We start from the raw sequence: 17,484 nt of genomic DNA, 5'->3' as shown, positions 1-17,484 counted from the left end.
TGGTCTGAACTTTTGTGCACCACATTTCAGTGCAAATTGTTTTGCAAATGTTTAATGCAGGTCATTTGTAATGCAACTTTGCAAAAACGTTGTTTGTGAGAGCACTAAATATAATGCATCGACAGCAGCAGGGCATTTTTGCTGCTGTACCTTTAAATCTTGTATGTCAACACTATACTTTGTTTGACTAGATTTGACTTTTATATTTTCCGGGTTCATTTAAATGTTAGCTGAAGTCATTTTATTGTGAGTTTTTGTCATTATGTGTATATAGTTATAAAACGTTATTTTAGTTTTAATATTGTTTGTGCATTACGTTTAACTAAATGAAAATGTTGCTTCGGCAACTAACAAGTTTTTTTTTTCTTTTTTAATTTTCAGTATTTTTCCGAATTAATTTTTTTTTTTTACATTTATAGTTTACATTTTAGTGAATTCAAATTTCAGAAAGATAATATGAAAATTATCATGATAAAACTTAGGTATAATAAATCATTAAATTAAATAGATTTTGGCATAAGAAACTAATATTATAAATATTAATATTATTAAATAGTAATATTCTAAATTGTCCTCAGGGTGTTAAAAGCAGTAGACTTTCTGTTAGACTGCTCACCCTCTCCTCTGCAGTGTCGTCATCACTCAGGCCGTTGAGAGCGTTCTCCACGCGTGCGAGTCGAGCGCTCAGAGACAGCAGCAGGTTGACGATCTTCTCCAGGTCTCCGACGAACATCAGGTACTTCTCTTTCTCGTTGGGTTTGCAGCGCTCCTGAACTAAAGCCTCCATGCTGCCACCTAGAGCCGTGAAGTGCTTCTGCTGCTCCGAGAGCCCGTCTCTCTCCCCCTGCAGCGACTGCATGCTCACCCGCAGCGCCTGCAACAGCTCCACCTGCAGGACGGGACACAACACTGCACCATCAACACACAGATCTGAGTTCTGGGCCTCATCATTGATTCAGAGAATGAAGAACGGCTTTGTGCTCACTGCCATTGTTCTCATTTTTGTGCCACTGCATTCAATGAATACAATGTCAATCCAGTATGAGAGTGTAAACAATGACAATGCAATCAAGGTTACCACACAGCAAATAAATAAATATAATCCAAATATGTTTTAAAATACATTTCAGATTTTACAAAAGTGGCCAAAAACAAAGATGTTAAAACAGGTTTACATACATAAATATATAAAATATATGTATAAAAAAAGCATATATTAAAGTATAAATAAATACTTGATTGATTTTAGTTATATTTCCTAGTTATTATTATACGTTAAACATATTAGATAAACATAAAATGTGTGCATGGAAATAAATATGAATGCATTACAAATAGAAACGTTTGCTTATATGAGTATATTTGGTAAGTGCTTATCTTTTACTAGTTATTATTAGATTTGCATAAATATACAACTGTATACAAATATAAATATTTTTGTAGATTAAATAATTAAATGGTAATACAAATATTAATTAAATATTTACATAATTAAAATGCATGTATAAAAGTATTACACATTAAATAAATTAAAACATTACATAAAAATCTACACATTTAAATATACATTTTTTGATAGGTTTTAGTTATTTATATTTTCGAGCTTATTAGATGTTAAAACAGTTATAATCTATGCATAAAAACAAATATTTCTGCATTACAAATATGAATATAATTTTGATAGGTTTTAATATTTATATTAGATGCTGAAACATTCATAAATATAAAAATATATATATATAAAAATATTTAACATTTTGAAATATAATTTTTTAATAGGTTTAAGTTACTTATAATTCCTAATTATTATAGATATTTATTTTTGTATTTTAATTTCTAAATGTGTATCTGACCTTCTTCTGATTCAAGTAAGCTTCTTCGTTGTCCAAGTTGGTTTCCATTTTTCTTGGACCAGCCTGAGAGGGAGTATCTGGACCATCTTGAGCTCTAATGGAGGTCAAACACATGAAACAAAGAGAAGCGTTGGTCCTGTTCACACTAGTTTTCCTCCTGAGTGCCCTATTTTTCAGATACAGGGACAGAGAACGGCTAAACTCCACATTCCCCGTGCCAAACAGAGCACACGTAATTACACGTTTAGTTCAGCGCCACAACAGAACAATCGTAAACAAAACTGATATTTTATGTTTTAAGTAACAGATAAATGTTTTAAAACAATTACTGTGGTATTACCATGGTTCATACAGTATACTAAATATAAATTATAATAAAAGTAATAAAATTATACTTTTAATGTTATGCAAGTTGCTTTAGATAAAAGCATCTGCCAAATGCATAAATGTAAAAAAAAAAAACTATTACCTCAGTACATGTATAAAAAGGTATGGTTTTTCAAGGTATTATGTCCAAAAAACATTTAAATGTTTGGTTAATCAGATGAATTTCCTGAAAAAAAAAAAGTAATGTTGTGGAACAATATATTATATGAGCTTATGTGCTGGTTTGTCTACTATCTGAGTGTATCTACAGTATACAGCAGGTGGCTGGTGAAGACTGACTATTTCAGGATCGGCCACTAGATGTCAGTGTAGTTCTGCTCTGATTAGCGGTCACCTGTAATTATTAGACGGTGGGCCGAGGGTCCGTTTCTGCTTTACTTTACTCGAAATGGATGATCCCCATGGAGGGAGAACATGGATTTGTAAGGTTGGGACGGTTGTTTTATTATCAACGATATGAAAAGTGTTGCCACTCCCATTTGTTGCACATTTTCCCCAAAATCATAATGCACGAACCGTAAATATGCAGGCAAACGCGGTTGCCTACTATATTAGTTGAGCCAATAGCGCGGCAAGATACTGACATGGGATTATTATTAACCAATCAGATGTAGCTTATTTAGAACAGCTGGTACACGGATGATTTAGATATCAGACAGGAGCAGCAGCAGCGCATCGATATCGTCAAGGACATTCTTTGTGTGATTGTAAGGATTCATTTAATTAGAATATGATATCTATATAAAATGTTTATTTTGTACACTGTGTTGTCCAAACGTGTGTAAGCGTCTCGTTAGTGTCGTTTTTTAGTAGGGTAACGTTTCAGCTGGCGAACTAGCATTAGTCAGAGCGGTTGAGAATATCATATTTAACGGCTCTGGCAGTAACTAGCATCTTGCGATTACATATTTGATTTGGTGTAAACATTCCATTCTCACGGTAACACTTCGTCCAACTCGCATAGACTGCAGCTCCACTGTATGTTGGCGGATAATTACCTCAGACCGTTTTGCAAACGTTCGACAAAAACTCAAGGCAAACATGAACATGAACACGAACCTGTTGATGTTTAAGACATATATTTAATTATCAGTTACATCTGACATAACCTTAAAGTGTCAGTAATTCTAATATTCTAACCAATATTCAAACCAGAGAGCTAAGAGCTCTTTAGAAATCATTCTAATATTCTGATTTATTATGAGTGTTGGAAACCGTCTAATATATTTGATGAATAAAAGGTTAAAAAGAACTGCATTTATTCAAAATATATATTTTTAAATAATATAAAGCTTTATTATCAATTTGACACATCCTTGCTGAATAAAAGTATTGATTGTATTTAAAAAAAGAAAAACAATTACTGACCAGTATTGTATATTGTTGTTTACTTTTTATTCATCAAAGTATCTTAAAGTATCACATGTTATGAAAAAATATTAAGCAGCAGAACTGTTTCCAACTTTGATAATGAATCATCATATTAGAATTAGGGATGGGCGTTTTCCACAAATATCACATTCGAATATTTGAGCTCACAAAAAACGAATATTCGTTTATTTAAATTCAGTTTAATGAGTCAGACGTTATTTTTCAGCAACATTTGTTTTCGTCATTTTGAACAAGCTTACAATAAGCTTGAACATTACACATCGTGTTTTGTAGCTGAAAACCTTTAACAATGCGTGCAAACAAACAAAAGTACAGATTAAAAGCAAAAAAAAAAAGTGAACAAAGAAAAAACGTAAAGCAGCCTGCAGCAATTAGGCTATTGTACAGAATGTAGCTTACACTTAACTTTTAAACTGTCAGCAAATCTTTTTTTCTTTTTTTCTATTGTTTCAAATGTTCTTGTTAAGAAATACGGGCATGTCAACATGATCGGGGGAAAGTCGGCTCCTTAGTCTGTTAACAATAAGGCCGGCCGCGGGGAAAACGCGCTCTGACGCACAGACGTTGGCGGGACTCACAAATAACGGTGTGCTAAGCGAATAAGCTTTGTGAAGCGCTTCGTGTTTTCGTTTCACCACTGAATGGGATCCTCATCTGGTGGAATACATGGCTCCAGCAAGAACTGTTCCCACTCGTCTCGGCTGGACTCTCTGTAATCATCGCTGGAGAACTGGCTCAGCCTTTTCCTACGAGTGGGCATTGCATCTTCTTCATCGTTGGTGACGGCGGCTGCATCCGCAACACTCGCATCAAGGGAAATGATCCGATAATGTTCAAAAAAGTTTTTTTTTTTCTTCTCTCATGTTTTCATCGATAAACCTGAGATGTTTGTGCCGAGGGTCTAGGGCAGACACGAGAAGAGGAGTTTTCACTGCATTCTCCAAGTTAGCGGTGTTTATTCGTTGCTTGAGAGATGCAATGTTCTTGGATCACTTTCTGTGATTCTCCACGGCATATTTGAAGTACCTTAGAAGACCGCAGCTCTTAGGGGGGCGTTCACATATTGCGTCTTTTGCATGCTCAAGTTCGTTATTTCCAATGTAGGCGCGCGGTATGCGCGCTCATAATGGAAGCGACGCGGTCGCGATGCGCACGCGGTGCGACACGGTCCCGTTATTTCCAGGCGCGTCCTCACAGCATCGAGTTAAAAACATCTCAACTTTTCAGAATGCTGCAAGCAAACCGCGGGTCATGTGACAAGAACTAAACATTCAGCTTCATCCTTTCCCATAACAACGTTGAAAGCTCAGCCAAGATGAAGGAACAGCTGATCATAGCTGTATATGGATTGCCATTTTGAAATAAATTTAGTAGCAGAGCTACTGAAAGCGATTTTTTTGTGTGCTGCAAATCCATTTATCCTTTGCTGAAATTTCCGCGTCTTCATGGAGAGAACGCGTCGCCTCAGGAGCGATTCTGCCCGAGCGCTTTGGAAAGAAGGAGAAAGCGGAGCGCATAGCCTTTTCCACGCCTTATTAGGCGCAATATGTGAATGGCCCCTTAATCATTCATTAATTATTTTTTGCTTGCATACACTTTCAAATATGCCGTGGAGAAACACAGAAAGTGACCAAATTAGGTTTTATTGTGAACTTTTTTTTTTTTTTTTTTTTTGCGAAATTCGAATATCATTTTTATTTATCGAATAATTAGAGCAGAACGAATATTCGAATGTTCGACTATCCGTGCACATCCCTAATTAGAATGATTTCTAAAGGATCATGTGATAATGATTTTAAAAATTCAGCTTTGCATCACAGAAATAAATGATAATTTAAAGTATAATAAATTGAAAATGTAATAATATATCACTCACACAGGCTTGATGAGCTGAAGAAACTTTTTTCAAAAACATTAAAAATAGTAATGTTTCCAAACTTTTGACCTGTACTGTATGTCTAATACTGCACCGCCTGTGTATACAATATAACACCAACCTTCCTTTGCAGTTTCTTCAACTAATACTGCCTTCTCTTCTCCTTTGTTTTGTTTTATCTTCGTGATATTTGTGAAATGGCTGTAGCACTCCCTGTGGGAGCCAGTGTTGGCTGGTTTGACTAACTGGTTTGTAGGTTCCTGACTTCGTAACTTCTATGCCTTCTACTGCCTCTTCTGCAATGATACTTTATCTGCCCTCAAGGTCTTTCCACAGAAACACTGATTTAATAAATTTCTCCCAACTTATGTCTGTGAAGGGAATGGTGGGTCCACCACTTCCCTCAAATATATGCATACAGCACTTCATGTTTTGCCATTTCATCCAAGTAAACATGGGCGGGAAAAAGAGTATTGTCCGTCTCGTTCTTTCATGACGTAGGTGTTTCCAAGCAATAACATTGTCAAATATGTTAAATCAGAAGGGTGTATTAAATATTACAAAGAAATAACAGGACATCGTATGACAAAAGGTGGTTACATAAAATAAAAACAGTACAAATGGATAACGTTACCTCTACATTCTGAGGTAAATGTCTAAATAGTACAATCTTAAATCCTGGGCGAGAAGCTCGCCAGTGTGTTCACAAACGCGTCACCAGCACCGACACTTTCCACGCACGCTATTGGATGAAGGCAACAAATACGTCATGCAGGTCGGACCCCGCACGTAGCTGCTTGCTCTATTCGCCGGGAAAATAACCTGAAAAAAGTTACCGATATTACAGTAATGGACAAAGTGTGTGAGTGGCAACAATTTTTATTTGCTTTGTTAAAAAGCGTAGCGGTTACATATAAAAAACTGGGTTATCCATCAACACAGATTGTTTGAAAACACGAAATCTCCCCTCGGCCCACCGTCTATATTGCATTGAACCTTTTTTAAACATGTAAGGCCATATATTTTGGACCATGGTACTCTTTACTTGGAGTAATGATGTAACTATTTATATCCGCCAGGCGAGTTATTGACTGGTGCTTGGCTTTTGTGATTAATAACTATGTCTGCTGGCTGAAATACCATTTAAAATCTAACAATAATCTTGTCAATAGATAAAAAATACTTACATTGGAATGTATTTAATGTAAATGAGAAATACATTTTAGTCATTACATTTATCCTTTTCTATAATGAAACTTTATTAATCATGGCAGTGTTATTTAAGTATTATTTATATACAGTTATTGTATTTATTACTACTTAATTATAAAAGTTCATAAGAAAACTAAACAAAAAATATAAGTTACTTTTATTTTTATAGTTTTAATGGTATATTTTTGTGCAATTATATGAACATTTTTCATTTATATATATATGTGTGTGTGTGTGTGTGTGTGTGTATTTCATCTAATATTTATATTTTGTTTCAATTACTTAAACTATTTTTCATAGTTTTAGTTTTAACTAAGAGTAAAACCACTGCATCCTGGTCTCTAGATATCTTTAACACCCACTGAAAACGCTATCAGTCGTTCACTGCCTTGTGTAGCATGTAAATAGTACAGTAGTTTATAGTATACATCAAAGTAGAATATTATCAGCTAAACCCATCTCTATAACACAGTACCACCACAGTCGCTTTTTTTCTAAGCAGCATGAGTGAATTATCCACTAAATACAGGAAACACACAGACGTTTACAACATGATCTATTGTTGCGTTATCGCAATAAAATTATACGGTGACCTGCAAGCAGTAATATAATCAACTTAAAACAAAGTGCTCTTGTGTTTATCAGCCCTGTGAGTATGAAATCAACCTGATTATTGGATAACGCTATATTCATGATTCCCGTGGTTTATCTTCAACATCTGTCCAACACTCACCTGTCACTCAAACGGCTGCAGCCACTGATCGTTCTGTGTGAGGGGAAGATGTCCTCCAGCAGATCCAGGGTGGTTCTTCCTGCCCAGGTGTCCAGGAGTGAGGTGAGCGATTTGTCATGGCTCACCAGCTCTCGGGCTAACGTCTCCACGAGCAGCTCAGATTGTGTCCGCTCTCGTCTGGACAGAAGATGGCAGTCGACTCCCAGGATCTCAGAGGCGTCCTGCTCTAGAGGAGCGCTGATGGGCGGCTGGGCTTGAGAGGCAGCGCTGGTGATGTCAGGGTTCACCGCTGGAGTCATGGAGTCGTTTGATGGTTGCTCAGGATCTGGATGAGATGTAGCCTCAGTCAGATTCTCATAACTGCTGCAACGTGAAAAGAGAGAAAATCATGCTACGGTAATGAGAGACTGAAAGGATCGAAGGCATGACGAAAATGAAATTCCACCCATTCCTTCCTCTTCTTTTGAAAAACATAAAACTCAAGCAAAATCTGGGTTAAAATCAGGCATTTACAATGAAAGTAAATTTAGTCGATTTGCAAATTGTTCAATTAATCACCATTTCAACAGTACGGTCACAAAAATTGCAAACTAACCTAAAACTGCTGAAAAACTGTTTAAAATGCTCTACAGCTCAAATAATATGCAAGTTTTGATACAAGCTTCATACTATTGAAGAATTGTATTTACCCATTTTATTTTTAATTACCCATGTGGAGTCTGGCCAAAATAGATTTAGAAATATATGTTGTAAGCAGCACAGATTAAAGAAATATATTTTTCAAATGAAAACAATATTTAGTTTAAATCTTTAAATGACAAAATATGAAAAAATGTGCTTCAAGAGTCAGGAAAATACATTTTAAATAAATACTTTTGTTTATACAATATAAATATATTTAGACTGAAAATATATTAAACATGGCTGAAAATAAATGAGAAAAAAAATCTATATTAATTTGTGTAAATATATTTTACATTTATGTTAGCATTTTTATTTTTCTATTTTGCATTACATTAAAAATACACCTGCATATATATATATATATATATATATATATATATATATATATATATATATATATATATATATATATATATATTGTCATATGGGTTGCCTCACTAGAGCCTTGATTTTTGCTTTATTTATATTTTTAATGAAAGAATACAAGGGATGAATTGTAATTGTTTTTTGTGGTTTTCAACATTGTCACAAATGCTGCCGATTGAGTTCTACTCTGAACCCAGAACATTTAAATGTTACTGTACTGTAACATTTCAGCATGATGAATGTGACTGACAAGTTCGTTTGTTGCTCTTGGAACAACATTCATATCAAACAAATCATAAGCCAAACCCTAACCTCCATGAAAAAATAATGAGGGATACGATCTTAAATCATCTTGCTCAAGCCCTTAACCTGGGCTTTAATCCCTCAAATCTGATTGGTTGATAGAAATGTCTCTACCTGCTGGGCCGTAATGGTCCTGGATGCTGTAAAGACTTCTCGACTGGGGGTGTGAGAGGCGGAGGAGGCGGGAAGTCCTCCATAATCTCCGTCTCTCTGAAGAGCAGTGGTGGAGGAGGAGATGGTGGTGGAGGCACTAAAAACACTTCATCATCATCTTGTGACACAGCTATACTCTGAACATCTTGAAGGTTAGATTCTGAGATCCGAAGAGAGAGAAGAGGCTTTGCTGGGGAAACCGGGCTCTCGGGAAGGGTTTGGAGCCTTGAATCAAGTTGTGACCCTGTGACCTCTGGGTGTGGAGGTGGACACGGGAAGTCCTTCAGAGTGTCTTCAGAAGTGCTGGTGTCGCTGGAGTTTTGCCGCAGCATTCCCGGTGCTCCGGATAGACCTTGTGGGCCAGTTTCGGGAAATGCAATAGAATCCAGGTTGGGCTGACACAGTCTGTCTCCGTTATGCCAGTCGAGGTTGGCGGCAGTGCCTGGAGAGGTGAAAGGGCACGGGAGTCCCACAGACGCAGCCAGACCAGAAGCACTCTGCACTCTAGGCCGGTCTAAATGTCTCTGACGCTCGCGCCTCAACACAGGTGCGTTTTGCTGGACAGGACCCAGGTTTAGCTGGAAACTCCTCTCAGTATGTGCTGAATACGATGGCTGTATCTGTTCTGTGTTCACCAACACCCTTTTAAAACATGCATATGAAATGATTATAATAATTTATCCTTCAACGTCTGGTGGGAAATTGTGCATGGCTCAAAACAAACTAAAATAGCTGCAGCAGGACTCTTGTCACTGCCTTCTGACCAATTAAGGGTCGGTCCGTAATTTAAGACCTTTTATGGGTAAATATTTCCATAAAACTCTGTTTCAAATAGTTTTGAACTTGCTCTTTTAAGGACTGATCTGCACAATTCTTCTACAAAAATGTAACTTATGTTAATTTGTCTTAAATTGAAGCCTATAGGATACAAATATAGATTATGCAATGAAAAAAATATTAGATATATAATTGTTTTAGTATGTGAATTCGGTGCGAACAAATCTACACATTGTTGTATAGGATTTATTTGTAGGCCAATGGAAGTAAATGTTTCTTAATGTATACACAACCTGTTTTCAGAGGATTCCTTGGAGGAAACTCTCAACATCTGAAGGTCTCTGGTTAAGAAGTCCTAGACAAAAAGAGAACAAATAAAAATAGTAAAGTTTCATATACCAGGAACAGGAAGTTAATCATTATTTCAAGGTTATCTCAAGTTTAGAGAATGTTGGTACTTTGATGTTAATTTAAAACTTAAGCGCATGCCATGACTATTGATAAACTACAATCAGTTAATAAAAAAGAGAGACAGCATGACAACATCCTCATAGCTGAACTATGTCGTATTCAATTAGTATGTCTGTGAATTTAATGGAGCGCTTGGTTTAATTTGTTTCATGGCCAGAATGTGTCAGTTTATGTAAAGCCATTTGATCCATTTTATTTTATTTTATATTTTATCTACCGCTTGAACGATTTCTAATTTTTGATTGCTGGAATAGTCGGGGATTTCACAAGTTTACATAAACGATAATTATTCTCCTAGATAAAATGGCTTTCTAAACCATTCCAAATATTTCAAACCATGACGGGTCGTCCATTATCTCCTCTCTGGCACAGAAGGAGTGCAGTTATCTGTTACACATCTGTCAGATCTCTGACTAAAGCCCAGGCTCTGTGGCACCAAACAGGAAGTGAGAAGCTCTGGCCTCTTCCTGTGGTGCACCAGGAGTGGGTACAAAAATGATTATCTGCCCACGTCTAGGAAAGGGACTGCTCCTTTGCTCTATAACGGACAGACCACCAATTACCATAATTGGGTGAAAACTTATGCACTGTTTATCACTGAACACCAGCTTGACTGTTCACCCTAAATTAAATGCCATAATTTGACATTCCAAAGACTTTATTTCTGTAGAACATAAAAACAGACATTTCAAACTGTTTTTGTCCATACAAAGTTGATGGACGTCAAAAACAAGGTCAATTTGGACCCCATTGACTCTTATTGTATGGACAACCTTCTTCAATTTGTCCTCATTTGTGGAAAAACAATAAGTCATACAAGTTTGGAATGACATGAGAATGAGCAAATGATGACCATTTTAATTTTTAAAAACTAGGTATAAATTTTTTTTACAGTTTGCGTGTGACCGGGAGTGGGAATGTCGCTTATTCTGAGGAGATCTGATTCTCTTCAGTTCTGAGGGTTTTTCATTAGCTTTCTAGCCAAGGAAACTCTGAGTAATTGGTTTAAACTATTCAATAAGAGGGTTAAAATAAGCATATTTACCCTGCCGTGAACATTACTGTTTATCTTTGTGTGGTATGAAGTCACGTCACTTTAATGATCTAACCAATGACACAGTCAAGTTCATCCAGCTTGTTTGCCACCTAATAAATGATTGTTACCTGACTAAAGTTCTCAACTGGAGATGACTTGGACCGGAAGTGCTGAGGAACGGGACGTTCTTCACTATGGTCCAGCAAATCCTCAGCTGAAGCTGACCTCCCTGAGCTTCTGGCAGAGGTGGCTCTCTCAAAAGCGGCTTTCAAGTGCTGTGGGAGGTTATGTCTGGTCAGGGCTGGGCCTGATTTGTGAGATTCAGGATTTGTGCCTTGTGACTGCTGGCCAAAAACCTCAGGCTGTGTGTGGTTTGGGGGGTAAAAGGGGCTTTGCATTCCTGCTGGAAGGGTGGAGGCTTTACGTATACCACCAATGGGGCCATCGTATGCTGGCTCTCGCAAAGAGCACATACTTGGGGTGGAGATTAGGCTTCGCAAGTCAGCAGAAGAGGAAGAAGCAGACTGTAGATAAGCACTATGTGGGCGGTTTGAATGTCCATCTACTCTTCTACCTGTTTTGCGCTCAATATACTCAACAAGTGCATCTTGTTGCATTTGCTTCAAATCAGGCTTGGAGGAGAAAAATCTGGGGTCAGTGTTACGATTCGCCACCTGCTCGAACATCCTGCGTCTGTCCGCAACACTCGTTTCACTTGCCAGAAAATGTTGTTGAACCTTCCTGTCCGCCTGATTTGTTTCCTGAGTCAACACGCCAACTTCATGCATGTTTTCAGGTTCAGAATATGATCGTTTCTTTTGCTCCATTGTGAATCGTTTGCGTCCACATATCCGCATAACTGGGGGTCCAACACCTGGGATACTGGGGAGTTCAGGAGGAGTGGGTTTGTTTGGTGCTTCAACAGGAACAACATGGCGTTCCTTTGGAGTGTGTGGGGATGTTATAGCTGGTTTGGGACTTGTACTGGGTCCTTTTCGTTCTAGATACATGTGTTTAGCTGGCACTGGTGGAGGGTTAACATTAAGGTCACGTCTTCTGAAGGAAGTTGACCTCAGAACTTTAGACTGGGCATCTTTAACGCTGTCTCTGTATGCTCGGTTTAAAGATGTGTCTTGGATGGTGCCTAATATGTCATGAATGTCACCTTTCATATTGATGTCTTTTCCATTCCCTTCACCAAGCTGAAAGGTGCTCTTACTTCTTTGAAGACAGGTCTTGTGGGTAACGACAGGTTCTTGCTGCTGGCGATGTTGGACATGATCACTACTTCCACGTCTTGTTAGACAATCTTGATGCACATCCATGTGTCCATCATAACTTGCCATGCAAGAAGTACTTTGAGTTCTCCCATGAGGGACCGAGCTGTTGCTGCTCTCCAACATGTTGCGCACATCCCCTACACCAGAGAAAGAGCTCTTGGCACTTAAAGGTCGCGCCGTTTGGCTCGGACGAGCCATAGAACCATTGTGGGAGAGGCTGCTATGACTGCGAGGCTTGACTTGCTGTCTCTCAAAGTGACTTACTTTCTCCAGCACGGACATGCTACGCTCACTTTGGAAACTGGATTGACTAGTTGTACTCTCGGGACTGGCACATCGTTGAACCTCAGCAAGTGCATTCTCCAGTCTGGTCAGAGGATGATCCAGGTCTTGCGCTTTCTGCTGGAGAGCACTAGAGTCACTGTAGTACCTTGAAGTTTTAACTATTTGGTCACTTCCTTGAGTTTGAGTGAAGTTTCCTCTGTATGTTTGAGCAACATGTCCCTGTGAAATTTTCCCAGTGTGTCCTTGGTCTGGATGAATACTTTGCTCATTGCATTTATTTAGTTCTTCATCTTGAGGTGGCTTGTAATTGTTGTAATCCTCCATACCAAGTGAGAACCTTGGTCTCTCTCCTCTTGGTTGCACTGGGGTGTAAGGGTCACTCCTCTCCTGGGGTACAAATGGGGTTTGTGACTTCTGCATTTGTGGTTGCAAGTGAGGCCGATAAAAAACAGGTTTGACTTGAGTGCCATCTTGCACTCTATCAGAGAGCTTTGGTTGTGCCGAAACATTTGTTTGGACCAGATTTGAGCTAGGAGCATTGCTTTGGTATCCATTTTCAATGATGACCCTGTCTTCTTTCACTGGTCCAACCAAGCGGTCACAGTGATGGTTGTGCTTGCTCTCCTTGGCTAGTGCTGGGTAGACACTACCAGAGCTAGGGTTGCTGGTTGGAATTTGTGCAAAATGAGGCTCAGGAGGTGGAACAGGGTAGATGCCAGTGGGTAACATGAGGCGACCGGGTTGTGCGGCCTGAGGAAAACCCTGTTTGGGTTTGGTAGTAGGGCTACTTTCGGGGCTCTTTTCTATGACTGTGTGCAACTGGCCTTCAGCACCGAACGAGGGCTTTCCTGTTGCCACAGAACCACTTGAGTGATGCCAGGAACCCTTGTAAAGTGCCCGCTGTGACCGAGCATGTTCAAGACTCGACCAGGAGTTGGGACGCTCATGATTGCGAAATGCTGCATAGCTGTCACTGCGTAATGGAGGCGCTGGTGCCCCCTTAAGGTTCTCATAGGAATGCCGGTTGTGCACTGGATCCCAGACTGGCCCAACACTGTGGTGTTGTGAGCTGGAGGTGCTTCCACTACTCCCATTGCTTCCACTACTACTGCTGCCACGGTGACAGATCTGGCCTGAGACATTCCCACTTCTAGACTGTGCTCTGCTGTCACTGGATCTCATAATACCTGCAGAGCTGATCTCTTGCTCTTCAGACACACCCTGTTGGGGGTCATACACAGTGCGTATGTAGCGAATGTCAGCTTGCTGCATCCCTTCTCTCTGTGGAACGTTCTCCATGGAATATGACCTCTCTTTGTTAAATGATGGAGCTGCCGCAAGATACTCTGGGATACTGGAGCTGGTCGAAAAGGAACTGTATGCAGAATCCCGCTTGCTGTGCAGGTGATCAATGCTGTTGGAGGATTTTGATGATGATAGTTGATAGCAGGAGCTGTAGGCTGGGTGAGTGTGATCTAGGCTTTCCATGCTGCCCCGGGAACTGTACTGATCTGGGCTCTTCCTAAGGAATCCTGACTCAAATCCTGATAAGTCTGTGCTTGAGGCACTGTAGAAAAAAACAAGAGACACATGAGTAATATACTATTAACTGTATATACTGATTAAAGTTATTTAGGGTCATTAGAATAGAAGGAAATCAATGACCCAAAATAAATTAGGTCAACAGTTTAACTAAAATTTCTATTCACTTAACTGTGGTATATTAAGATAAAACAATGCACCAATGCAATGAAATAGTAAAGTAATTCTCACTAGTTTACTAGAATGGGGAAAAAGAGAAGAATAGACCTAAGAGCAATCATTTTTATTGGGATAATATAACTGCAGATTGAGATGCTGTTATGGTTGTCGGTCTGAGCAAAATTAGTAGCTGTTACAGACTTGGATAGATATCAAAGACAGTGATTTACTGCTTCTTATGAAATATGAATGAGTTCATAGCCACAATTTGAGTTTGCTATCCCTGTGATGCAATTCCTCACTAGAAAGAACAAAGATTAGATTACATCTGATAAGAATAACTGTCACAATGCACTTGAAGTTATTGATGTCTGGACTGTTTACAAAATATCTGGTGTTGATTACACTGTAATATCCATAAAGTTCTTGTGTATTTGCATTGAGATTTCCTTTCCTCATACTTCCTCTTCTCTCTTCCCTGATCTAGATATAATGTGACATATCTACAACCATTAGATCTGTTACCGAACTCATTGACTGTGGGAATTGGCTACCTTAAGGTTGGAATCATGGCAAGTTTTTGAATGTGTGTTGGACAGTGATGCATAGGACTGCAAAAAAGGTGGAAACTTTCCAGGATTTTTTTTTTGCCATATTCCAGGAATTTTTGGAAAGTTTCTTGAAATTTACCGGAAATTTTAGTGATGCACTGGGTCTGTTGAGGTGAATGCCCTTTTATGGGTAAGTGATTGCCAGACCCAGACAGCTGGCATCAGACTGCTGGTATTTCTGCTGGCATAATTAACATGATGTCACTGACCCATTGTCAGCAGCTCTGCAGTTACCCCTCTAAGAACTAGAACAACCAATCACAGTCTATCAAACAATGACCACCAGGTCTCAGAAAGTGGAACGCTATCGGTGTTGCCCACGGCGGCCATGGGAACCTTCGGAGGGTTGTTGAGGGAGTGTCATCCCAAAGATTTTTTTTTTCATTAGACTGTGCATCAATGCTTTGCCCTCTGGTCTTCTTCAAACACTGAAAATGTTTTTCTTTCAGTGTCATCATTGATGACACTTGAACCTTCTGGTCTAAATACAGTGATAATGACTGAGATAACAAGCGCGCAAGGTTTTTGAATGTTTGGGGGAAGTATGCGGCAACTAAACAAATTAGGTCCATGATCATACACAAAAGGAAACTACCAACAGAAATACAATACAGCCACTTCTGACCAAAATAATCCACATTCATGTCTACTTAGGGTCATATTAATGGACTTTTTAAAATGGGTCCTATTATGCATTTGAACTTTTTTATTTTATTTTAGTCAGTGTGTAGTGTGTATGTTTGGGCATAAACAAAGATCTACAAAGTCAGCTTCAAAGGGAGATATTTTGTTTAAAAAAAATTATTTTCAAGAACTACAACGAACGGCTTATTTGGACTACAGCATTGTTTTCTGGAGTTTGTGATGTCACAAAGCGGCCCATTAGAATATCATTAAAATAATTCCCATCAACAGATATTTTAATGGTTGGGGGGTGGGGAGGGGCAAGGTCATGGTTTGAACGCTTGGTTGATTGCAGAAACACTTCTTATTCATTGTCTTGTCTGATGCAGAGTTAGGACTATAATAGGATCCCTTTAAAAGCCATTGGTTTATGAATATGCACCCACATGTCACCACTTCGTCAAGAGCTAATTTAAACTATTTTAGAGTAAGTATATGACATGCTAGATAACATATTCATGTGTCAAGTGGTTCAACTTACAGGAAATACCTCATGAAGTCAAATCAGGTGCTGCAACCCAAACTAAGGACGCATAACATTCTCTCTCTCTGAATAAATGTCGTCATTGTAGTGGATTGTTGCTTAGCTGACTTGGCTGATCCTTCAGTTGCATTGCTGGGAACTGTAAAACTGTCATCTTCACGATTGTATCTCAGTCACGATCAAATCTCACATGCTAGCCTTGTGAAATATAGATAAAGAATGTCTGAAGAAAGACAGTGTTATATTGTTTGCTCTTAAACAAAGGCACTAGACTGCAGGTGCACTGACCTGGAGTGGTAGCTCTGGTGCCAGGGGGCTCCCACACCACCCTGGGTGACTTGCATCATGCTTTCCGAGTCCTGAGGGACCTCACCCAGCTTCGTAGAATGCCAGGAATGAGGGCGAGATCCAGGCTCACTCCGTCTGGGAAAGAGATTTAAAGGAACATAAAAATCTATGCCTTTCTTTTGCAGAAAACAACTCAAACACAGAGTTAAACACAAATACTGTGACTATACTTTCACAAAAAAAAACAAATCAAAGTCAGAAATAGTTTAGTGAGAAGTCAAAGTAGTTTAATGTAAACAAATCATGCATTGTCTTGTGTAGTCAAGGCCACTTAGGATCAAAACATCCCTGAAGAATGTTGCACTGCCTTATAACCAGCATCTCAATGTGTAAATATCAGTAAATAAATACTTCCTAATGTACTCACTGACAGATTGAGCATTTATATATTTCTACATTATAAATATTTATTCCTAAGAATGAGAAATACAATTATGGGAAGCTGGATGTATATTCCCATTTCTTCTTTCTTGGCACAGGGTGCTGTAGTGTGTTTTCGAAACAAGGCAAGAATGTCGGGCACTGTCCAAAACAGCGTGGAGTGAGCGTGGCGTTTCTGCTGCGTGTCAGTTGCGTGACGGCTGCTACGCATTTTCTGTGTCAGGATCTTGTCTTCACGACAACAATATCTATACTTCATGTTGAGCATAAATATAAAGCCTAATGATAAAGGACACCGTCAACAGTATTGACGGCTAAATAGACTACGTTTGACAGGTGCAATATGCCAGTGTGTCACCAGCCTAAGGTTTTCAAAAGGCATCACGTGAGTGTGAACATCACTACAACTAGGAAAAAAACTATTGTAATTCAAACGCAGTTCCCGTCGGCATTTAAACAGACCTTTG

The 17,484-nt window shown here is 38.8% G+C and overlaps 2 protein-coding genes across 9 annotated transcripts in view; one reads left to right on the top strand and one right to left on the bottom strand.

Annotated features, from left to right (window-relative positions):
* LOC132130933 (calcium channel flower homolog) overlaps positions 1-17,484 on the top strand; it is a 364,794-nt gene that overhangs the window by 73,210 nt on the left and 274,100 nt on the right. The window lies entirely within an intron of this gene.
* The window catches only part of LOC132130911 (protein Shroom3-like), a 61,027-nt gene that overhangs the window by 3,662 nt on the left and 39,881 nt on the right, over positions 1-17,484 (bottom strand). For 6 of the 8 annotated variants that reach the window (XM_059542777.1, XM_059542784.1, XM_059542780.1 and 3 more), the window contains 7 exons: positions 16,577-16,711; positions 11,372-14,375; positions 10,030-10,091; positions 8,921-9,601; positions 7,454-7,816; positions 1,854-1,947; positions 617-889 (listed from right to left, as the gene is read on the bottom strand). In XM_059542777.1, coding sequence (XP_059398760.1) covers positions 617-889; positions 1,854-1,947; positions 7,454-7,816; positions 8,921-9,601; positions 10,030-10,091; positions 11,372-14,375; positions 16,577-16,711 — 4,612 coding nt within the window. The remainder of the gene's footprint in view (positions 1-616; positions 890-1,853; positions 1,948-7,453; positions 7,817-8,920; positions 9,602-10,029; positions 10,092-11,371; positions 14,376-16,576; positions 16,712-17,484) is intronic. The other 2 variants (XM_059542779.1, XM_059542778.1) reach the window with 2 other exon arrangements.

The sequence above is a fragment of the Carassius carassius genome, chromosome 47 (genome assembly GCF_963082965.1).
Source record: "Carassius carassius chromosome 47, fCarCar2.1, whole genome shotgun sequence".
Classification (NCBI taxonomy): Eukaryota; Metazoa; Chordata; class Actinopteri; order Cypriniformes; family Cyprinidae; genus Carassius; species Carassius carassius.
The sequence above is the reverse complement of the archived record's forward strand: the minus strand, read 5'-3'. Positions and strand labels throughout refer to the sequence as shown.